This window comes from Sinohyriopsis cumingii, chromosome 9 (assembly GCF_028554795.1).
Source record: "Sinohyriopsis cumingii isolate HCF-2022 chromosome 9, ASM2855479v2, whole genome shotgun sequence".
Lineage (NCBI taxonomy): Eukaryota > Metazoa > Mollusca > Bivalvia > Unionida > Unionidae > Sinohyriopsis > Sinohyriopsis cumingii.
Genome location: NC_142969.1, coordinates 36,406,979 through 36,433,517, shown reverse-complemented (window position 1 = coordinate 36,433,517; position 26,539 = coordinate 36,406,979). Strand labels below are relative to the sequence as shown.

Here is a 26,539-nt window from a genome sequence, read left to right as displayed (position 1 = left end):
TAAAAAAAATTCAAGTTCATACTTTGTGTTTTGGATGTCTGACAATGTTGTGTCATATGCATAGAGATCTGGAGATGATATTGAGTCTCTTAGTAAAAGTGGTAGGTCATTAATAAATAAAATGAATATTAATGGACCTAGAATTGAGCCTTGTGGCACTCCATATCTAATTGTTCCAGGTTCAGACAGAACATTATTTATGTAAACATGTTGTGTTCTCTCACTTAAGGAAGAAGTAAACCATCTTATTGTTCTTTCATCACACTGGTAGATTTTCAGTTTCTTCAAAAGGATTTCATGATCCACCATGTCTAAAGCTTTCCTGAAATCAACAAATACAGATTCCATTATTCTACCGTGGTCAAGTGCTTGAAGCCATTTATCAGTTAGGGAGATCAAGGCAGTCACACAGGAATGTTTCTGTCTAAAGCCTGATTGATTAGAGTGTAACAGCAAGTGTTTGGCTAAATATGACATGAATGAGTCATGGACATGTTTTTCAATCAATTTTGACAAGTTTGGTAGTATTGATATTGGTCAGTAGTTATCAGCGTCATCCTTAGAACCAGATTTATGAATAGGAGTTACTTTTGCAGTTTTCCATATTTAGGGGACAGATGAGGTTGCAATACTTAAATTGATTATGAATGTTTTGCTATCTACAATAGCAGAGGCAGACGATTTACTGAGCCGTTGACCAATCTGATCAAGTCCTGTAGCTTTCTTGGTATCAAGTTCACTGAGACATTTTTTAACAAAGTTTTTTGATACTGGTAGGATAGAGAAACATACATCCTTAGAGATTTTGCTGGTGCAGAACTTTTTCAATTCATTAAAGTTGTTTTCTATCACTGGTTCTTTAACCTTTGTGGTAATGTTGTGAAAAAATCATTGGAATCACTTGCAATGTCAGTGTCATCAGTGGCTATGGTGTCATTTACCAGAAGTGAGCGAATTTTATTGTTCTGGTCTTTGTGCGTTCCTCCACTGAGTTCATTAGACACTTTTCAGATGGAGTTTGTGTTTCTCTTTTTGTTTTCAAGCATTGATTGATAGTAGGTTGTTTTTTTAAGGTTTTTTTTATTCATACTTGTGATTTAATTTTTCTATACTTTATATTGTGCATGGTTTCCCATAGCCTTGAATTTGTCTCGTGTTTTCATTGCATGTAGGATTTCAGTAGTAAGTCAATTAGGTTGAATTTCAGTCTTTACTCGATGTACTTTCAGTGGTGCATGCTTACAGACTAAATCCATGAATAAATCAGTCATCTTAATTTTGGATGATATTCGATGGAACTTTATATAGGTCAATGAGAAATTGTTCTTCATTAAAATATTTGAACGATCTGTATGCAATCGTTTTGTGTGTATTATTTCTTATTTTTCTTGCATTTAACCTTTCTTGTAAAAAAAAGTAGGATTAATGGTCACTAAGACCAACATTCGGTACATTAACACAAGCCACATTGTCTGGTAGGTTGGTATAAATATTATCAATAAGAGTATTTGCTTTTTCTGTTACCCTTGTAGGCTCATTTACCAGTTGGTCTAGGCCTAATGATTCAATAAATTCATCCAGATTTTCCTTATTTAAATAGTGAGAAGGTCCTTATTAATATCTCTTAGTATATATGTTTCTTTCTACTGAGCTAGAAAGGAAGGTGGCCTGTAAATGAAGCCAACTAGGAAAGAGTTTGAATTATTTTGAAACATTTCCACTCAGATACTCTCAATTTCATGTGACTCCAAGTCTAGTCGCCTTTCTGTATTTACATCTTAGCTAATATATACAACAAGACCCCTCCACTGCTGTCTCTCTGTCCCTACGTAATTGTTTATTGTAGCCTTGACAGTGAAATACATCATCATTGTGGTTAGCATTTAATTTGGTTTCAGTGAGGCCTGAAACATGTATATTATTTTCCTTGGAAGACAACATTAACTTAATCTGGTATATTTCTTCCCATTATACTTTGTACGTTTAAGTGACCTATGTTTAAATCTTTTGTATTTAGCTTCATATCAATTATATGTATGTCATCATGCAATGGGGTACTCACTGAGACTGTCTCCATACTACTTTTATCATTCTTACATCGTTTTTCTATATTTAAATGTTCATATGTTAGCATCTTCAAAGTCACATGCACACTATGAAAATCCATTAACTTTTTCATCTACAATAGTGTCCATTGAATGGTTTGAGTCAAGAGTCTCACTAGGTACATTTAGATTTGTTGCAAATGAAGCATTGGCATTCTCCTCTTTGCCAGCTTCCTAGGATGTATAATACATTGATGGACAAAGTCTTTCTTTGTGCCCATATTTATGGTACCTGAAGCACTCAATCTGTTTGACATGATGGCATACCTATGTCATGTGCCCAGTTTCTCCACAGTAGAGACAGTACTCTTCATTATGGTGCCTGAAAATGGGGGCATACATGTTAATATTTCTCAGCAGTTGAGAGGTTCCTTTTCTGCTTTAATGAATTTTGTCTCTGTGTAAGGGACTTAGGTTAACATCCTGGTTCTGGAGAAAGATGTGTATTGTGGAATGTCAGATTTGGTGTTTGTGAAGAAGGGATGTTCTTTCACTGTAGATTTATGTAGGCTTGGTTGGATTTGGTGTCCAAGTTATATGCATAACAAACATAGTTTTTAAACAAAATGTGGTTAAATAACATATAATATTGTATTTTCAAATGTGTATACCTGACCAATGAATATTGGCAAACAGCACAGATCAGATTAAATAATAAAATGTTTTCAGAATTTTTGGAGGAAAAAGTTTGTGCATGTTCCAGAGATAATTGGACACCCTTATTAGCCTTTTCAAGCTCATTTTTTCATGGATGCCTCCATGCCCAATAATGAAATCACCATCACACAACTTGCAAAACACAAAGTTTTCTCCTTTACTTAAAGGTTTCACATGTTTTTAAATGATGGCATAATTGTCCTTCCAGTTCTGTTTTCTTTTCTTTGATGGAGAAAATTATGAATCTTTTCTGTTTTGACATGACGAAGATGAGATACAGTGATATTTGGCAGTCATGCTTTGTGCAATCAAATGTCATGGTTGTTAAAGTCTCAATTTTTAATAAACCAATCTAAGAATGGAACCGAGTGCCAATTCTAAACAAAAAATTGCATGGAAATTTTTAATTTAATCTTTAAATTGTTACAAAAACAGATTTTTAACATGAAAAACATAAAAACATACACTCATATTCGGGTCCAAAATATCAGACAAATACAAGAAAAATGGGACACTTGGCAGCTATGCAGTTATTCAAGAATTATATCACCTTGGTTAGACTTGCCAAATCAATTCTAATGTATCAGTTTCCTTGAATGCATGTGCAGTAAACTCTTCACACTCTAATAGGTTTTAATCTAACAGCAGGAATGATGGGAGAATGGGCCCATACCATGAATCAGGTATTATTTAAGAAACACATTTTATCACCAAAACTGGTTACTTTTCAAAATACATCAACGAGTCATAAATTACTGAGAGAATATGTAAGAGGTGGAGTGAGTTGCATCCCCTTACCCTGGGACGGTCCAATTTATTGTTCCATTGTACATGAATCATCTTCAAGGCTTGTTGAAAATACAAGCTAAATTAACCGCAGATATGCATGGGCAATGGCTTGTTGGGAAATTGTTAATTAATATACTTGAATATCATGCTAGTGACAACAACATGAAACTCCTGAGCTAATATGTGCAATAAACTCACCTAGTCATACCTCCTTCATATCACTTGCTTGGTTCACTTCGGGTACCATGTTAAGGCTCTTACAGAGTTCTGTACACACTAATGAGGCACTGATTTCTCATGAGCTAGTTTTTAGTAATGAAAGCAGAAGCCAATCACAACAAAGTTGCAGATAATTCAGGGATCAGCCAACAATGTACTGAACAATATGACAGACTCTGCTAGAATGACTAGGGAATGGATTTTGTAAAAGAGATGAAGCATGAAACAAATTATGTAACAGCAGTTACATTCCGAGAGGCTAATGTGAATACTCACTGAGCTATATAAGTCTTAGAAATCATTCACAATTCTGAGCTGCATAAACTATAACTGTATTGTTATGATGTTAGTATGCATCCAGTTTCTATAGTCCATAGAAATTATGTAACCCATGAATCATTTTCATTGGATAGTGGTGTGTTCCTTTTGAATATTTTTGTCCTTGGCTGTGTTTGATAATGTCTAAAAATCCAACTGGTCAGATGGACTGGCTACTCATTTGTTACCCATGAAATTGGCTGGCATCAGACAGGCAGGCTCTCAGCAGTTCCTCACGCTGGCTATGAAGTTAAATATTTGCTAGTAAAACCATCTAAAACTTGTATTTGGTTGGTAATTGGGTAATCCAATGCAAACTGTGATTAATTGGCTAAGTAGAAGATGACAAGTACGTAGATGTCAGGAACAAACTTGTCAAGTAATTAATGCACAATGTAGAGGTGCCATATATTAGGCATATATGACCTTGGCTAAGTGAGCTAACAAGATAAATAAATGTGTTGCAGCTTACCTGGCATTTTCTATGATATGTGCAATCAACTCCTTGTCGTCAGTTCTTTGTGACATGGCATTTAAAAGTCCATTTGCCACTAGTGCTGCTGCCAAACCACCCTGTAAAGATCATCAGTATAAAACAATTAATATCTATTACAAATCGAGGTGTCTGACTCTTCTGCAGCTACCCATTCTGCAGTCAAAACGCCGACTTATAAAAAGGCTTGGTCTCACATGATGGCAATAAAATAGTTTTTAAAACTTTCTTGATGTCCAATAAGTTATCTTTTAAAAGGGGTGGCCGCCCAAAAGAGAGACCAGTGCATATACATTTGAGGAGTATTTGCTAGAGAATTATGGTGATAAAATTGTTAATCTGCCTTAAAACATTAATTCATACAATGTGACCCGCTATAGCACGCTCTGTTATGACACAAATTCAGAATTAACACGGTCGTGGTGTGGTTCCCGGAATGTCATATACATGTATATTTCTCGAATAAGAAAACAAATCTTTCGCAAAGTATGAAAAAAACATAAAAAGTTGTTTATCATTTTGGGGAAGAGATCGCATATCAATAATATAAGATGATCATGGCGTGGCTCCTGTAATTTAATATGTACTATTCTCCAACACCAAAAAATAGTTATTTCTTCTTTAAAGTATGAAAAATGATGTGTAAAAAGTTTATTCAGGGATCGCTTAGGACTTTGCCAATGTCGCAAATTGCGATTTCTTTTACTATTTGGCGGCAAAATACACCAAATTTCTCAAGCATGCATAGAAGGCAGTATCACGCAACCACAAAAGATCTTACTTGTTGGTCTATTTTAGCAAGAAGGATGAATACCTACAATTGACCAAATGAAGGCTAATTCATTTTTAAAAATGTACCGAGATAAAATAGTTTGCAGAAATTTCAAAGAAAACAGATTGCCTTTGAAGCACAGATCATTATGAAAACGTACTATGCAAATGAGCAAAAAGTTAGTCTCATTCATGGAATACAATTATTTGGTGTTGGTGCCACAATAAGAAATGGACATTTGTTTGGTTTTTCCACAGCTGTCCTTTAGTGGTGCTTTCAATAATACACTCACACTACATCAAACAAAGCCAACTATAATCTTCAATAAAAACAAAGAATCTTTCTTCAGTGGAAGTCAGTACCAAACTTAAACAAAAGCAATGGAATCTGATGGATTGCTTCATTTTCCAGCGTGAGTGGAACACGATTACTGTACTGTGAAAGTTTCCTTTTTACAGGATAAAAGTTATGCCTAAGAACACTACCAAAGGCAGCTTAAAATGCAAGCTTGTTCCGACTTGGGACGTACTAAAAAGTAAATGTGCTTCATCATTCGTTACATCATTGTGCTATTTTCTTCCACTGAATTTAGACCTATATGACCTGTGACAAAAGTATTGACTATTTTAAGTGTGTGTGTGTGTGTGTGTGTGTGTGTGTGTGTGTGTGTGTATTTTTGATAGGATTACTTGTATTGTGGATTCATTGAATGTGACGAGATTCACTGGTGAGTACACAGTGTTTACACTCTATTCATACTATACATGATACCTTATATATAAACAGTATAAACGTATATATACGAAAGAGTGGTTGTCTGAATAAAGGAAAATATTATATATGCCTTTCCTGCTTTCACTATAGGTGTATTTCTCATTTAATAAGCATCAGTGAATTTTTAAGATGGCAACTGTGCAAACGAAACATATTTTTGCGCCTGCATTCATTACCTCACCCACCCCCCACAGATTATTTTGGTACATGCATCATTTTCTTAGGCTAACTGACGTGGCCTCTTATAACATGGTTTGGTCTATAACACGGTTGGGTTATATGGCTCCCAACTACTGTGTCATAGCGGGGTCACTCTGTGCTAAGTAACTCAAGCTACTATTTTTCATTTTGAACTTTCAGTTTTCATTTTTTTAAACTGTCTTTTTATTTTATGCTAAAAATCGTATCATGCAGTTATTCCCGGATAAATATTCATAACCTGTTGCAAATAGAATGATTCTATGACCAGTACTCTTTATATTCTAAAACAATGCATACAAAAGCACATTGAGGCCAAGGGCTATTGCATATCTATCAGAGATTTGCTATTTTACAAGTCAGTCAAGACATGAATTTCCAGAAAAAAATGCCACTTAACCTTTTTGGTAGAAAACTAAGAGTCTCAGAGAAAACAAGCCAAGATGACAAACAAGTCTCATTTTGGCTGGCTAAATAGACTCCCAGAAAACAACTACTTTGCAAACAGAAACCATACAGGTCATGCACCTAGCTGGGGTCCCTTCGACACAGAGAATATGAGTGACAAGGCATAAACACATTTTCTTTGGTTAGTAATACGAATGGCAGTAAACATATTTACATTTTTGCATCTTTATGCACAGCTGAAATACTGAATACTACAAGGAAAGGTTTAATATTTCAATTGTAAGAGAATAAAGTATACATGAGCATATGCATCATTCTCTCTCTCTCTCTCTCTCTCTCTCTCTCTCTCTCTCACCAGCCACTATTCATTGTTACTACTACTGTACAGCATTATAATCATAAGTAAAATAACATCAATGCTTGATTAAAATATTGAAAAATATTTGGGGCTCTCTGTGGGGGCTACTCATGGGCTAGAATCTAAATGTACAAGACTATGATTCCCAATCGGTGTTAGGCTAATTCCAGCATTACAATGTATTCTGGACTGATCCCATCTCAAGTACAATTGGTGCTAGGCTGATCCCAGCTCAGATAAAATCTGTGCTAGGCTGATCCCAGCATTCCATTGTATTCTGGGCTGTGCCTGCTTAAAGTATGCTGTGCGCTAGGCTATTCCCAACATAATAGTGTATTATGGTTTGATAATCTCATCTTCAAGTGAATCTAAGCTAGAATGAACCCAGCATTATAATCCATTCTGGGCTGATCCCAACACAAGAATAATTGGTGCTAGACTGATAATAGAAATAAAGAATATTCTGGGTTAATCGCAGCTTCCGTAGACTGTGCTAGGTTGATCCCAGCTCAAGCAAAATCTGTGCTAGGTTGATCCCAGCATTTAAGTGTATTCTGGGCTAAGTAAACGATGTGCTAAGCTGATCCCAGCATACTAATGTATCCTGGGCTAATCCCATCTTAACTAAATCTATGCTAGGCTGATCCCAGAATAGTGGAATGTAGCTAGGCTAATCCGAGCATGAAGAAAGTATTCTTATTTTTTTCCTTGAATCTGAATGTGTAAGACTGTGATTCCAATTAGTGTTAGATGGATCCCAGCTCTAGTAAAATCTGTGCTTAGGCTCACCCCATCATTCAAGTGTATTCTGGGCTGTGCCCAGCTTATGGTACGCTATGCACTAGGCTGGTTTCAGCAAAATAGTTTATTAAGGTGGGCTGATTCCATCTTCAAGTCAATCTAAGCTAGCCTGAACCCAGTATTCTAGTCTATTCTGGGCTGATCCCAGCCCAAATATAATTGGTGCTAGGCTGATCCAAACATTAAAGTGTATTCTGGGCTGATTCCAGCTTCCGTAAACTGTGCTAGGCTGATCCCAGCTTAAGTAAAATATGTGCTAGGCTGATCCTAGCATTCAAGTGTATTCTCAGCTGATCCCAGTTTAAGTAGGCAATGTGCGAGGCTGATCCCAGCATACGAGTGTATCCTGGGCGGATCCCATCTTAAAGAAATCTATGCTAGGCTGATCCCCACATAAGAGTGTATTCTGGGCTGATCCCACAACAGTGGAATATAGCACGGCTAATCTCAGCATGAAGAAAGTATTCTTATTTTTTCCTACTTAAACTGTAAAAGAAACGTATTAAACAGGCATGACCTTTCCGTTATTAGTATAGCATACGAGTATCCGATTGGGGAAAAATGCTAAAGTGTATTCTGTATTTGATCCCAGGTTCCTTAGACTATGCTAGGCTAATCCCAGCTCAAGTAAAGTCTGTACTGATCCCAGCACTCGAATATATTCTGGGCTAAACCCAGCTTAAGAAGACTATGTGCTAGGCTGGGTCACATTGTGTGAGAAAATTTATTAACCATTCCTGCTTCATGTTACAAATGTCTTCTGATTGAATTCATAATTCAAACTACTTTGGGTAATGTCAATCCGAGTTATATAATATTATGACTTTAGAGGGATTCTGAAACAAAGAAACTACATGTTGTTGAATTAGCCATTGCTTTACTCTGTTTGTTGCAATTAGCAGTGATGTCACCAGTCGGCTTAGGCTTAGAGGCCAGAAACCTGACATTTTGACACCTAATTCATACTACCCAAAACTGTTTTCAAAGGGACCACCGGTATCCAATCAGAACTAAAATAATATTTTGGGTGGGTTTCTCAAGCAGCAAGACATTATTCTGTTTAATTCTTTGTGAATAGATCAGTGCATTGCATGGACAGTGGCAAGAGCAGATGTAGAAAAGTTGGAGATATTAGACTGTTCGCCAAGTGCTGAAATTGCGCGCTTATTAAAAGGGAGTTCTAGGAACTTGGGTGAGACTGGAACAGACAGGTCTGAGGTAAAATATCTTCACTTTGGATCTGTCTCACTTTCATAACTAGACGTCATAAGATTTATATGTTATTATGTGCATTTAATTTAGTAGAAATTTAATTTTCCATGTAAAGCTGAATTATCAACATGTCTTAATGTTGTATATAAAGAATTAGTAATATTCAAGATTAATGTATGTAGGTTTAAAGATAAAATCAAAGTGAATAGTGTAATCTGTTACGATGTTGCATTGTGGTGCAGAACTGAATTTAATGTGGAGTAGTGCTAGATCTTGTTCTTGTTTGTATTTGAATATAGTTGTGGATTGTACAGTTTAGGCTTTGTTGGCCATATGCACATATAATTAGGCATTTATAATTGAGTGTTTGTATAATTTGTAAGGTTGAAAGTGCATAGGAACATTGTTTATGTTGATAGTTACTATATAGAGAATCAGGAATATGTATGTATGTATCAGAAGTCATGTTATTATTCCTTTTGTTAAAACGTTTATTACATAACTTGCGTGTGTGGAATATTTAGATGTGAGTGTATGAGTTGACCTAATGATATAATTGCTATTATGCCTATGAAAGATCTGTGAGTGTTAATTCTCAAGTGTTCGAACAAGGGGGCACCGTTTTTTGTACATCCCTTCTAATCCACAGCATGCTTTCCCGGTGGCATCAGGTGACAATAACCTCTAAATGCTGAGCGCCAAGTGCGGCAGCTGTTAGGACCATTTTTGTAAGTCTTTGGTATGACTAGGCCGCAGATCGAACCCACAACGTCCCGCATCCGAGGCATATGCTCTAACCACTAGGCCACTGGAGTGGTTGAGAGGAGAAGACATAGAGAACACATAGAGATAGGCTGTTGTGCAAGGAAGGAAGGATGGAGATGGAAACGTAGGTATTGGAAGTACCGACAAGGAGGGCCAAGAGAACAGAAACGATGGTACTGGAAGTACTGATGAGGTCAAGAGAACGGAAACGAGGGTACCAGAAGTACTGACAAGGAGAGCTGGGAAACAGAAACAAGGGTAACGGAAGTACCGAACGGAATATAATGTAGAAGTTACAGATGAGTAACATAAAATGGACAAGGTAAGGAAACACTCTCATCTGTTATTTAAAAGGATGAAGTAAATGGTAATTTGGATAGGTTGTGGATTGATTAGAAGCAATTATATTGAAAAATTGTCCTGTAATTGTGGATAATACTGTGCTATAATTTACTAAACTGTTCTACCTTTCACCTTATTAATTTTACATTTTAACACCTAGACCATTGGCTTTGCTGACTGGGGGCTCGGAGTAATTTAACCTTATAATTGTCCATCCTTCTCCGGCGTAAATAATAATTATGTGTTGGGCACAAGACAGGCTGATCCCAGCATACTTATTCTGGGCTGATCCCATCTTAAATAAATCTATGCTAGGCTGATCCCCGCATTAAAGTGTATTCAAGGTTAATCCCAGAATAGTGGAGTAGAGCTAGGCTGATCTCGGCATTTTTGTCCTATTTAAAACTTTAAAATAAGCTGATCCCATCTTCAAGTGAACCTATGCTAGGCTGATCCCAGCATTAGAGTGTATTCTGGTTTGATTCCAGCTTCTGTAGAGTGTGTGTAAAACTGTAAAAGAATTTAAACACGCATGACCTTCACATTATTAGTATAGCGTATCTGATTGGGGGTAAATGCCACACCTTAGCCCATGGCAGCCCCTTGAGAAAGTACTGATGTACCCATGAACAATATAAGGATGCAACCCGCCATGTAGGCATCAATGGGTGATGACTGGGGTGGTGGCAGGTCAGCACAAATCGATTAGAATAATTTGATGCCAAGACTCTAAATCCATTGTCCGTACCTTTAAAAAGTCAGAAACGTGACTGGTCATGTGGTACTATACATGATCATACAATGTTAGATAAGATTATCTACTTTGGTTGGCTCTTTGAATTCAGCTGCCAATGTCAACCCATAAGAAAAGGTCTGATCATGCCACCCCATGTGATCCTCCAATAAACACCATGAAGGCAGGAAGTAAACAGGCTAAAAATAGCCTCATGAATAATTCCCTGTCTGTCTCTCAATTTCAAGGTACATGTACAACACCACTATACAACTGTTAGCCAATGTTTAAGCCTTATAATTAGACATTACATCAGCTTACCACAGTACCAATTCCTCCCATAATGGTAATTATCGAACATAAAGCCCATTATAAAATTGGCAGTATGTACCTAAAAGAACTCAAGATCATCAAGTTGTGCATAATCTAAAATTTAAGAAATTACCATTTAAATTTCCTCAAATTTATTTTCTTATTTAGTTCTGTAAATGTGAGTTTCATGAACCACATCATCATTCAAAACTTGATACACAAAACAAAATTGTACTGTAATGTCAACTACAGTAATTTTCAACATAAATCACATTCTCCTTACTGCACTCAAAATGACATGAATGGGATAATCCAGAGCATCATTTTGATAATTTAAATTAAAGTTATTAATATTTTTCCCACATTATGATTCCAAACTATCAATGGCAGAACAAAAACAGAGGTACATTTGTGTCAAGGAAGGTCCCTCCTCTGCTCAAATACCATGTACATTGACTCAGCTAATAAATCCTGTCCATTACAAGCAGAGAAGCAGCACTGAGTTGTGTTGACAGAAAAGCAAAATCCATCCATTCCAAACCAACTGGAAAAGTTGTTTCAATCCACATTCATTCACAATATGACTTTAAATTTCAATTTTATGTAGACCCCAAAGTCATGCAGTATTACTCAGAAAAACGTATTCATATTTTCCAATACAAATGCTGCAGTGAGTAACATATAAATAATATAAAATAATTTATAAGACAGTAAATAATTTCATTACACCTAATGACTGTCAATGCGACTGTCTGTGTGTTACATAATGATGATTCGTAATACATGTAACACACAAAACTGATCTTTGGAGAAAACTGTTTTTTGTTTTCTTTATTATAGATACCAGATCATAATACATCAGGAGTACAACCAGTACCTAAAAAAATCTCTCCCAAGCTGATTATTTCCAATAATAATATTTAATTTCCTCTGCCTAGGTGGGTGAAGTCACATGAGAGTTACCTCCTATCAGATAAAGGGGTTGAGGCTAAATAATGTTCATATGGTGACAAATATGCTTGCTGTGTACCATGTTTTAAATGTAAATGCAGGGATGCTGGAAACAAACACATTTTATTGAAAAAATGTTTTCTTCTTCAAAAAAATGACCCAGTTAAAATTTGGTAATAGGTAAATGGGGTAGCATTCATCTTCCCACTTAGATGGGCCATCCTTTTCATATAAAGTAGGTGAGGCAGCTTCAGTATTCTTAGCTATTAGCAGGAATAAAAATGCACCCCATGCAAATCCACTGGAAGTCAAAAGGCCTCACCCTTATTAAGCAGCTGTATATCTGTTGTGCTACTTCTATACATCCCACTGTAGTATTCACATACCCTCCTATCTGTTTTTCCCTCCTACTATTTTATCAACAAACAGCATAAAGGGTATTAAAAAAATGCACAAAACATATTCACTTCATTCACTGATTTATGATTTTTATCCTGTCACTAAGAGGTCCCGAACACTGTCAACGTATTGGCAATTCAAAACAAATGGAAGCTCCTAATGTAAACAAGCAGGTGACTGCTCACTGTCCTTTTCTGGTAGATAGAATAGTCCATTTCAGTAAAATCTGGCATCTTCATCCAATATTTGCAATGTCTGGTGTTCAAAAAGATGTAACTCCAACTTTATGGAATTACTCTTATTATCAAAGATAGCAAACTTCAACATACCCGCTATTTGAAAACATGCACTAGCTCATGCAAATATAGTCACTGTGTTGCTAAAGATATGTCAACATGATGACACTGTTTGGGACCTCCTGGCAACAATCAGGTTATAACTTATAATCAATAAATAAAATGACTAAGTTTTGTGTAGTCTTTATATCCTTCATACCTTCTTTTAAAAAATTTATTTGGATGGTACAAACAAGCAAGATGATGTGAGAATACTTCAGGTCAATACACTGAGTCCTTTGAAATGAAAGGACTCTAAGATGAAGTTAGAGAAAGCTGTCGTGAGTAATATCAGTTAGGGAAAAGTGGTGCCTAAATACGCGTAGCTACTGCCTTTACCTCATGAAAAAACTTATTGGTCTCAAAATAGTTTCTCTCTTTAATACATAGATTCAATAACCAATTATATCCTGGATGATATAGACTAGCATGTTGAGATATAACATACTTTCCATTCTTTCAAAGGCAGAAATAAGAAAGAGACCATCTAATACACGAAAGAATGGTTTGCTTCAAGTACCACTTCAAAACCCTCAATGGAGGTCCTGTTGGAGCCACTGAGGTGTACAGTCCAAAGAAGACAGTGGTTTCACAATAATAATAATAATAATAATAATAATAATAATAATAATAATAATAATAATAATAATAATAACAACAATAATATGGTCTTTAGTACAGCACCTAATCTTTAGAAGCTCTAAGCACTTTTCAGTAGTAGATCACATAAAACATAAAGAACAAGATTACAAAAACAAATACCATGAAATTACAAAACAAAACATGCTTACAATAATTAAGAAAGTGAACATTATTATGTCTTTTAGAGTGTCTTTGTTGTTGAAATAGATGAGTTTTAAGAACACCCATGAACTAAATCATAGTGTTCTTGTGTCTTAGATCTATGGTCATTCCATGTAGCTGGGTCCTGGTACACAAAAGAACTGTCACAGTGTAACTTTATTTTGTCAGTGAGAACAATGACAATACAATTGTCATAAGAGAAGCACACGTTTCTGGATGGGTTTATACATGGGTGAAGTTCGATAAGCTTATTGGACTAGAGCCAGTCAAACAAAATGTAGAACAGTGAAAAGCTTTTGTGCTTGATTCTGAATGAAATGGGAAACCAGTGAAATTTACACTGAGCAGTAGGTAATGTGCTCAGTTCTTAATACACTAGAGATGATCTGAGCAGCCGTGTTATGCACCTTATGATGTTTGTGTAGAATATACTGAGATGTACCCAATAAGCAGTGAATTACAATAGTCAAGTCTTGAAAGTACTAAGGAACACAAGTGTAGTAGTGGCATATCAACCTAAATAAAATTGCAAATGAAGCCAATGTGCCTCAGCTCCAGGTATGCAGCCTTGTATATGTTCATTTTATGTTGATGTAATAGTGCATACTTTCTAGAATGATTTTGAGGTTTCGTATCAACTGTGTGAATGTAATGTTGGTATTGCCAATATTCATTATTTGAAGTAAAGAGAAAGTCTTTGTGTGGTAGTCGGGATGGCTTCAGTTTTATTGGCATTCATCTGCAGCTTGTTAAATGATCATCCATGACTTCACATCAAAAAGGCACCTCTCTATGCCTTGGATGGTAGCCTCAACTTCAGTTGCATAGCAAGAGTTGTATATTTGAGTGTCATTAGCGTACAATTGGTGAGACACAGGCTGTTGATATATGACACCTGAGAGCAGCTGAGTGTACAGAATGATAAAGAATGGTGACAATAACAGAGCCTTGTGGACCACCAGCACAGGTCAACTGGGCTAAAACGTTTTCCATTTTGTGTCCTGGTTGACTAATTAGAACTTGAACCTTAGAATGACTGTATCATGAATAACAAATACATGCTGAAAATAGTGAAGAAGTGTATCATTGTTTAAAATGCTGCAGACAAGTTAATGAGCTTTACAATGAAATGAGTGGAACTGTAATTAGGTTTGCTTGGATGTCATGCATCAGATGGGTTATATTTATCATATGAAGGTTTCTATTAGCATCAGTCAGAGCTAAAGGGTTAGTGACTGATTTATTAAGATGGTATATTACAGAGGGGATTTGATACAAGTTGATGAGACACAAATGAAGACTGGAATATTATCATCAAGTCTATGAAGAACCAGTCTAAAATGTCACATTTTTTATGGCTGGATTGGCTAAATGACTGTTTGAGGTTCAAAATGCACGCAGAACCTCGAAGTTTGGGTTTCCAGGACGGCCAAAGTGGAAGTTTAAATCTCCAACAATAATCACACTGCCACCAATCAAATTTCCATACTCCAGAATGTTAAGAAATTGCTCCAAAAACAGCTGGAGATTCGTTCAGCCTTTTTTTACTAGGAGGAGGGCAGTAGAGGCAGAATAAATGGTCTGACCTTTGTTCCATTGTGAGTATGTTTTGGACCAGTTCAAACATTAAAAGACTGATTATCCATATGCAGGAGGCTGTTCTTAATAATGAAAACAATAGCCATCATATGTGAAATGGAACAGTTGTTATGGAACTGTGAATAGTTTGGATCAAATGATAACCAGGCATGTATCTTGTTGATTTGACCTGCGGAAACTAAAATAAACAGGATTCAGGTCTTATAATTAAAGAGTTGAGCATACTAGACTCTAAACATAGTTCTGAAAGCAGCTTTATTCAACCATATCAAAACCCAAGGCAATTCCATTTTATGTACAGGATCAAAGCCTTCAGACTAAATAAATCAAAATTACCCAGAAGATTGGAAAGGTCTAACTTCTAGCTTATATGAATGATGAAACAGGTTATAAATATTAGATGGTAACCTTCTGTTATGATGGGAGCTAACTTCTATTCAGAAAGCCAAAATGAGGAAGATATGTTGCATGTGGTTTCTTTGATAAATTTTAATCTTTCAATAGACGGATGCATTGTTCTCATACCACAGTGAAAACGAAAACCAAAACAAAATAAAACAAAACATACCCATATACAATTTGAGCTCATCACTTGCCTTCATAAGCATTCAAAGTGACAGGCCTTGTTGCCCTAGTGATTGTGTCAATTGTTTGTTACAAAAATTGTTTTCCCCTGACGGGTTATTTAATGTGACCCTGGCATTCAGGTTCAAAAATTGAAGAATTTGAATGAACTAAGTGTTCATGCTTGCATGAGCAGGCCAGTAAAAAGATTGTGAACTTTCTGGAAATTTCTAATGCTAAATTTAACAGATCATTTATTAATGATTTTCGCTACCCACGGAGAGCAATCAAGAGAATTTGCCAACCTGACTCCCATGCCTTCTACAAAGCCCTTGAATTCAGAGCACTGGAGGGAAAACTTAAGTATCTAAACTTTTCCAGTTCATGGAAAGAACACTGTCTGCATAAAATCAATGACATGAACAGGCTGTGGAAGCTGTTTGAGCAACTGCTTGTCTTTCTTTTGCCAACAAGTTCACTGATGTGGGAATTATGTATATTGCCAACAAATGTGATGGGGAGGACAAATGCGAAAATCAAGATGCAGGAGCTGGCAAACTGCTCTGATCAATGTATGGAAGGCTGAGTCTTCTGATTGAGCATCATTAGATTGAGTATAGAAAATGTTACTCGTGAGCATAATCATGAAACACTGAAGAGAGATGATGTTGTATGTTGAGACTGAATAGGAAAACCCAGATGGGAGGCTAACAAATCTTGGGGTGCTGAATTTGGAACGATGGAATCTCCAGCCATACATTGAACAAATCACTATTCAGAAAATGGCACAGTAAGCTGCTGCTGTCTATAGAGCCAAGCAGTGATAGAGCTGGGGAATTATAGCTGTCCTGAATCCAATAATAATAATAATAATAATAATAATAATAATAATTATAACTGTAATAATAATGCTTTATCTATAGAGGTTGACTCATTAGTCAAGGACTATTCTCCCTAGAGGCCCTCTAAGGAGAGTATAACAATGCAAATTTTGCACAAGCTGCTGATAGTTTCATAATGGTACCAAACATCCAAGGCTTGTTGTGGTGATAGCTGGTGCCACAATGTGACAGAACCAATGTTGAAATTAGAGCTGTTAATACTCTCTGCACATTTCAATGAAAGTTCAGGACCTCTGCTGGGTATTCAGGACATGGATGTGACATGGGCAATTCTGACCAGTGTTTCCCTACATGACAGGTCAATGTACTTCATAGTCAGGACTATACTGTAGCTATAGCCACCAATAAGACATGACCAGTGATGGAGCTGACAGTCATGGGTCTATAAAGGTAGGTACATTGTAGAGATTGAACAATCAAAAGGTGGTGCCAGCTGTCCCATGCTAGAATGTGACAGAATGGGATATTTGATTGCAACATCCAGTTTCTTCATGGGTTGAGCATATGTTGGAGATGGTACTGACTAAAATATATCACCTTCAAATGACAAAGCCTGGTACAGGCTGTTTGATTTTGCTGGGTTTTATGCATCCAAGTTGGATCAAGAAAAGATACGGATGACTGTTCATGGTTCAGGCATCTGTTGGGGCTGTGTTGAATCCAGTTTAGAAAACCTTGAAATAGTCCTACAGATATCACAAAGAAAACACGTTCCAATTATTGAGAAAAGGAATATTCTGGAGCAGTTTGTGATGCCTATGACAATATAGCCTGATAAACAAAAATTATGGACCAGTGAACAACATAATGCCTCAAAAGTATGAATGTTAGTCCACAAAATAAATGCATTTATCAAGTCATTTACATAACAGTTTCAGATATGTAAAGTAAAATGCAGAGACTTAACAAAAAATATAAAGTTAAAAATTGGGCCACTGTGTCTTAATTTGCTGGTATAGAGTACTATTTCACCAGTTATAATTGCCCATCGCATTCAATCATGACACAGTACTAACACCCTGCATATTAGCTCATTCAAGATTTAAAGTTGGAGCATGCTAATAGAGGGAACATATATTCCTTTGTTTCTAATAAACTGCTTGCAAAATGAATCCCTAGCCTGAAGAACAAGAGTTTCAAAACATCCAAGGGATTCAGCTAACATTGATGTCAGATATAAATATGTATGGCTGTTATTCTTAGATATTAAAAAGAAGATAAACACCAAAACAATGGCACTTCTGAGATGCAATGAAAAGGCTCCCTAGAGAAGAAACTTGATGCAGTATTTTTTATAAAGTTATTCCTTTTCCAGAGCATTGTGCATTCATGATTAAATGGCTTAACACAGATGAGTATGCATCAATAGGTCTGTTCCTCTGAATGAACGTGCTAGGGCATGCATGTGCAGCTTCCTCCAGGGCAAGAGCTGGATATGTGATTTTTAAAGCCACACTTTATGATGTAAATAACCAGATAAAACCTAGTCACTAACCAGATCCAGCCAATGGGCTGTCTTTTGCTCACTGTACAGAAATTTCTAATGGATTCCGTATGGAATACTTTAGGAATCCGTATGGAAGAGATATCCGGTACAGAAAGTTATCATTGCTTCCGTATGGAATACTTCTGGAATCCACTGGAAGAGATATGGACTGAAAACCTTATGGAATCAGACAATTTATTCCATATAAATTCCATAAGCACTTCACAGCAAGTGAAAATTCCATATGGAATAAAGTTCCAACTTTAATCCATGAGTACTTTTTTCCATATGAATATCAGGCTTATGTATTATAGCATCATGGAAAATACTCTCTGAAGAATTAATAACCTAAACTATCTGATTCAAATAGAAATACTGGTGGGAATTAGGGAACATGTATATGTCAGTGTAGCTGATGTGGAAGGATGAATATATACTCATATAAATTTCAAGAAACATAGGCATGTCAGTTTTCTTTAATGTATTTGCACAGGTGTTTAAAAACAGACAAAGACATGACCAAAATGGTCGAGAAAATGTAAACGTGATCCGAAAATTAATATCTGATAGTACAAGCATAGATGAATCTTTGGTGCAAGCTGGATGATCTCATGTTTACTTTGAAAATAATTGTTTTTGGTTTCCTATTAAAATATGCTCTACAAAAATCATACCCTAGTTAAAATGTAACTGAAATATCAACAAAATCACAGTGAACATTTTTTGACATTCACTCAAATGTCCAATTTTACTAAAATTATGGTATTTTAGGAGGTTTGATCAAAATTTCTGAAAATATCAGTAACAGTTTGTCATTGAAATTTCACTGACTCTGCCAACGTTTTTGAAAATATCAGTGGGAATTTGTGACTGAAATTTCACTGAGAATTTGTCAAAAATTCTGGACATATAGTGATATTTTGTGATTGTAATATCACTGACATTTCAATAAAACATATCATTAAGATATAATAAAATTTATATTTTATTTCTTTGTACAATTAGAATGATTTTCAGCTGCATTTATATTTCCTGTTTCCGATAGCTGTAATTTTATTGTTTATTTTGGGCACAATAACTTCTTTCCATATGTTTCCTTGTTATACTTCTTTTTCAAATTTTGTTGTTGTTGCTGTAGTTTTTTTTAGGTTAAACTGGATTTACCTGCCCTCTTGTTTCCGTTTTAAATCAGAATTTTGCTTTTCTCCTGACCTGAATCCGATTTCCTCGATACGGACCCATCACAAATTCCATATGGACTATTGCCAAATTCCATATGGATTAATCAAAGTTTTCATATCGATTATTGTTAAATTCCATATGGAATTTAATTTTATTCCATATGGAGAACCTACAGATCTCATGGACTAATTTGCATATTTCGTGGGATTTGCCATACAGAGTACGTAAGGAATCCATATGGATACACTGAAATCCATAAGAATGGTTCAGCTATAGAATAAAATGTCCATATGGATATTTCTGTAATGTATGGATTCCATATCCAATCCATGTGAAACATTTTGTACAGGCACCTATGCCAGGTTAATAAATCATGTACCTTTTCTCTCCTCAAAATATTTTTCGTCATTTGTGTGACTGGAGAACATACCGGGATAGCATGTTTTCATTCAATACACACAATGCAGAAAGTAGAATGATTTGTTTGCTGTGTGGCCTAGAAAAAGGATAAGTATATTAACATATCAAAGTGTTAACTAATGTAATATTACATGATGAGAGAAGCTTAATCAGAAATAATGTATGATAGAGGATACACCGTCGACATTAACATTTTGAAGTAATTTGGTATACAGGTATTATTAAAAAGTATTAAAAAATAAAGACAACATCAAAAATGTAGTTTTGTTACAAAAATAAGCAATGCAAAGTTTGCAAACAAACACAATAAATATTCTTGTATCAGAGTCTGAGAAATATTACCTTTCCATGCAGCCAAAACAATTTTGCCATCTCTTGGTAGTTGTTGAGCACTGACCATATGAACAGTTCCCACTCAGGATTATCAAAATCTGGGTTTCGTTTCTCAGCCTTTTTATCTTTAAAACAAAAATAATATTCGTTTTACAAATGCTCAAAGTTTTAATTACTATTTAATGGTGTCAGTACTGCAATATAAAAAGAATTTTGCACATGGCAGCTCCATATCGAAATTTCATTTACTGAAATTGAGTTTGAAAATACAGGTCTAAAATCCAGCTGCAAACTATGACTGTATGAAATATTAACATTATCCAAATGTATGTGCCTTTTTGCACATTTTTTTAACATAAGTTTTTTATTTGTTATCTGAGAGAAAAAGAGAAGACAAAATTTCTTCAGATCAATGACTTCCAACTTCTCAAAGGTCCTTTATGAATCGAATGTAAATGTGTGCTGCTCATCAGATGGCCATTTTTTATATTTGGACATCTTTGTGAATAGAATGTAAACATGAGCTGCTCAACAGATGACCATGTTTTATATTTGGACATCTTTATGAATAGAATGTAAACATGTGCTGCTGATCAGATGACCAGGTTTTACATTTGGACATCTTTATGAATAGAATGTAAACAATTGCTGTTCATCATATGACATTGTTTTATATTTGGACATCTTTATGAATAGAATGTAAACAATTGCTGTTCATCAGATGATATTGTTTTATATTTGGACATCTTTATGAATAGAATGTAAACATGTGCTGCTGATCAGATGACCATGTTTTATATTTGGACATCTTTATGAATAGAATGAAAACATGTGCTGCTGATCAGATAACCAGGTTTTATGTTTGGACGTCTTTATGAATAGAATGCAAACAATTGCTGCTCATCAGATAACCATGTTTTATATTTGGACATTTTTATGAATAGAATGCAAACATATGCTGCTGATCAGATGACCATGTTTTCTATTTGAACATCTTTATGAATAGAATGCAAACAATTGCTGCTCATCAGATGACCATGTTTTATATTTTGAAATCTTTATGAATAGAATGTAAACAATTGCTGTTCATCAGATGACCATGATTTATATTTGGATATCTTTGCAAAGCAAACTTTGTACACAAACATTATCTGAAAAGTTTCATTCTGACTTAATATTTTAAGAAGCACTACTACATAATACGAAAAATATATAATTCCAAGAAATGTTAGGAAACTGTAGTCCTTGTAAAATTAACTGCATGACATATAAAGTACTGTCAAATATTTGGGTATACATAAATAATCAGAATAAAATTTCAGATTTTGAAAAGCATCAGCAACATTTTTGAATCTATAAATAGCAAACAGGAATAAGGTATACATATTCAAACAAGTGCAGCTGTTAACATAGAAGCTGACTATTCCATGTAAACATAATTGTGATGAAAACCTACATCCCAGAAGATGAAAAGTATTTGGTGGAAAATATTCTGTACAGATCGGATTAGATCCAAGAAGGAGACAGAGAAAAAATAAATAGGAGAAAGTACAACAGACACAACAGAGCTTGATGCAGCCAACCAATGAAAACGACTTGTAGTAAGTTTATGAGTAAAATGGGTGTCTCAAAACAATTGATGGCAAATGCTAGATTATAGCATGATTTCATATGGATTTTTGCAGCAAATTAAAATCACAGTGATAGTTTTACATTAATGATAATGATGGTGGAATGGATATGATATCGATATAATGGATAGTAGCTATTGGAAATTAACTTGGAAATGAAAGAGAATTCATCCTTCTGACCTTATACTGAGTGCATGACTACAGTGCATACTATCTACATTATCTGAGAATATTTCTAGTATCATTAATATTGTTTAATTCATAAACCTATTATTGTTAAACTCCAATACAGCTGCTTTACTCAACATTAATCCTTTCTGCATTGCATATACCACAAATACATCGAGCAGGGCATCGTACTTCATAAATTTGTTCTAGTTAATATTCTCTATTCATTTTGTTTGGGGAGGGGATATCACATCACATAAATGACCCTTCAGACCATGTTTAGCAGAAGTATGTCAGTGAACATGGCTGTTAGTACCTTTTATATATTAAAATCCAAAAAACTTTTCCTCGTTTAGACTCATTTTGAACTTAGCTTACAATGAGAGAAGTTTAACTGTACTGGTGAAGGATTCTAAATATATATGTAAACTTTATCAGATAAATTCTTTAACTACAGTACATGCAAATGAACAGATTTAGTACCAGTTTACAAAATACACTTACATTTGCGTTCTTGAAAATAGGAAAATGATGGTTTGTATGAATGTTTGCATGCAAAACAGTGTTGCTGTCCAGTATCATAATATAAATTATACAATAATTTCAGTATCTTTGTAAAATATAACCTGAAGGGAGGATATCACTTTCCCCTTTTTTTACCACTTTCGCTGACTTTGGATTAGTATGAATTTACCATTTAGATAATCATCAATCTAGGTTGATCATTTTAAAAGTTTATTATACGAGAAAAAGGGTGAGAGATTTAATAACATAAACTTTCAAATGCAAACACTTCAAGATAATCCCCAAAGTCCAATTACTTGAGAAAATTACTCGTGCATCCACTACTCAAAAACTGCTGTACTTTCAGAAGAATACATTACTATATATTTATACTCTTTCATCCCATGGATGGCAGCAGTAAATACTCTTTCCTTATCACAGGAATAAATATAAAAGCATAAACATCCATTCACGCTAGATTACCATTCTGACTTGTCACATGGACTTATTATGCTTCAACAAGCTCTACTTTTAGGCAGAAAAACACTCATGGACATCGAAGTTTGACTTTCTTTTTGCCTTTTTAGATCAAACACAAGGTTAATTTTAACATTTGTTGGCCATCTTGAATCTAACAAATAGTACAAGAGCAAAGAAAAACTTTTTTAAATTTATGCAGTAGTGCTCCTTTGTAATATGTTCTTGTACGCTTTGTCTAGCCCAATCAAGATAATTCTCACACACTAGAGTGTACACATGCATTAGGAAAGAATCCTCCATAAAACAAAAAATTCAAATTTTGAACAGAGATACCCCCCCCCCCCGTATTTATCATTATTAATCAATATAAAAGCTCCAGAAATGTGTATTGTTTAAATATTATGTACAGCGAAACCCACTTATATCAACCTAACTTATCTCGAGAACCTGTTTATGTCGAGCGTTTTAGTCTGGTGCTGAAAAATCTTTCTTTGTTATGCTAATTTTCTCCTTTTATCTCGACCCCTGTTAAGTCGATGATCCTGTTATGTTGGGCATAAGTTTCAGTAACAAGTGAACTTACTTAATTTAAAATGCAACTTTTAATGTCCATCTCAGAGAAATTTTACAACAAATTTTACATTTCATTCTACAACTGGTACCTCGTACTGGTAAGGATGGAAAAACTCGGTACTAGACCAAATTTTACCGGTACAAATAATCATCAACCAATCTCAACAATTCATGGTGTATCACTTGTGTAGAGTGGATACAATTATGTTTTAAACAATACTTGAGAATAAGGAAATTGAATGAATGTATTTCTGACCTTTACAGGAGCTGTGTTCATAATGGACAGCATTGCACATCAACACCACGACAAAATAATTCATTCCACACAGTATTGCGAATTTTGTCTTACCTGGAAGTCAGTAAATTATCAGGTCAACATCACTAAATGTAGCTAAAAAATACCTAATTCATTTGAAACAATATTGAAAATGAATTGGGTAATTTAGCTACATTTAATGACGCTGACCTGAAATTTGACAGAATTACAGATAGAATAAAATTCATGATGCTTTGTGGAACAAACTACAGTGTAATCCCATTCCAATATCTTCATGGTCAGTCACCAACTTAATCCATAACAATTAAAAACTTTGGTTTAGAGTTCACCTATAAAGTAAATAGTTAAAGTGTTTCCATGCTTCGTGTGAGTGTAAGCCTTCAACTTCAGCATGGCTAAATCATGTGGCTTACAATCATCTAAAAATAGAAACCAGCAAAATTCCAAACCAAGCTGGTACTCCTCCCAACAAACAAAGACATAGTTATTAATTTGTTTTAAACAAGATTAAATAAAACCACATATGGTATTTTTTTAAATATATTCCATTGTTTCTAGTATTTTTTTAATGAAGTTGTCCATCGCTATGCGATAATTACAGATTCTTCAACGCAAATAGAACAATGCATAAAGTGACTGATATGAGTAACATCTATGAAACAGAAAAATTACTTTCATTTGTATTATTTTATCTTAGATTGAGTATCAAAGTCATGCAATCCGTCAAAGTGATATGCAATCAGAATAATATAATGTCAACAGTGCAACTTTATTATAACGAAAGTTTACTGTTGCATGTTCATCATCTCATCTTAAGAGTAACTTCACACTTCAAAATTAACAGCATTTGGATTTAGTGCAAATTCATCAGACAACACAGTCACTGAACCTGATGTTATACCTGGCAGACCAACATCATCTACATGTAGTGATGGTATTAATGCTTCAAGTGCATCACCACATCATGATGAATAGGTCAAAGTTCTAGAAAATTTCTTGATAGCTGGAAATTTAGGCGTCCGTGGCTGAGATATCATACAAAGTTAAAGCAGATGTTCTGTGATATATGTATCAAGGCACAAGTTGTCAATTCATTTATCACTGGCTGTGATACATGTATTTTGAAGGAGTGTGTCACCAAACATGAATCCAGGCGGGGTAAGTAATATATGTTAATTTTGCTCATGGATCTTTTAGTTTTGCCATCAATCCCGTGTTACGACTCCAGGGACTTAAACTACACAAAAAGAAATAGCAAAACAAACATGTTTTGCATAATTAAAAATAATTCATTTCTCAAAATACAGGAGTGAAAGAATTAAATTAACTTACAGCATGGTCAATGAATTCCTTACAGCATGGTCAATGAATTCCTATTTCCTAAAAGTTCTTTAAATTCCATTAGTTCCAATAAATCCAAATATGTTCCAACAACAAATGCCCATTCTATGTTTAAGTTTCAAATGTACAGAAAGATTTCCAAAGAATTCAAATAGTCATAAAATTGAATAAATTTAGTTAATACCCTACAGTTATTCTAGCATGTCATGCAAAAAATAAATATTTTCAAAAACCAAAAGTTAGGAGATTGAATCCGAAAAACACAGATTGGAACCTACCATCGGCACTTTTTTTGTGGCATATTTAAGCATCATTTTCACTAAATATTCGTCAATGTTTTGTGTCCAATACAAGTGAAATTCTCAAAGGACACGCCGTTTCTCCCTGTGGAGTGCGTTATCCCCCCCACCCCACCCCCCAACATGCCCATATTTTATATTTTGGTCAGATGTGCCCAAACTGCACAATAGCTAAAGGTTAGACTCAAGGCTCTTCAACATACTTCAAAGAAACCGCCTGTTCTACAGTGAGTGAAAGCACAAGCAACTGATTAGCAAATAAACAACGCCCTTTTTTGTTATAACTAACAATGTGAATTCATGTTAACAGTTCAAATGTGGTCTCAAGCTACAAAACATGTGATAACTATTTCCCACATTGTTTATTCTACCTAATTTTCTTATTCTTAACTCATATATGCATATAACACTGCTTACTAAATAACATATTTATTCTGAATGAGTTGGGGGTACATATCCTCTTTCATATGTTTCTTCATTCCTTCTTTTAATTTAATGATGGTAATTAATGCATATATACAGTACATTAATGCCAGGTTTTGACTCGCGTAAGTTTCATTGGTGGGAAAGGAGATCTAATTTTGCTTGTTGAGCAAAAATCTACAGTGTTCAGTGATCATTTTTGGGATTTATGAATCCAAGGTTGCTTGTTGAGAAAAAATATACAGCGTTCAGTCATCATTCTTGTGATTTAGGAAGCAATTCACTACGCGCAAAGCATGTAAAGCGCGGCAAAAATAATTTTTAAAACCCAGGACCACCCCTGCTCTGGTCATTTACCTTTCTGCTGCTAGTTAAAGTTAACATTAACAAAAGAAAATACTTTTTAAAAACCACAGTCCTACATGTAATGTACTTTCCGTATTACATGTATTTTTGCATACCCTTTCATTATTCGCACACAATCCAGTTATCAAAATAATAATTATTAAATGTATCTTAATTTTTGTACCTTTTTTGTCTTTTTAAAAAAAATCCATTAAATCATCAGACATAAAAAAATTACTAAGAAGATTTCTGTTTGCAAAAACGATA

At 34.9% G+C, this 26,539-nt stretch overlaps 1 protein-coding gene across 1 annotated transcript in view; it reads right to left on the bottom strand.

Moving 5' to 3' along the window:
• LOC149791554 (transient receptor potential cation channel subfamily M member-like 2) overlaps window positions 1-26,539 on the bottom strand; it is a 206,550-nt gene that overhangs the window by 86,300 nt on the left and 93,711 nt on the right. The window contains exons 14-15 of the mRNA XM_089969446.1: window positions 20,241-20,356; window positions 4,561-4,661 (exon numbers count right to left, since the gene is read on the bottom strand). Of these exons, the coding sequence (XP_089825572.1) occupies window positions 4,561-4,661; window positions 20,241-20,356 (217 nt within the window). The remainder of the gene's footprint in view (window positions 1-4,560; window positions 4,662-20,240; window positions 20,357-26,539) is intronic.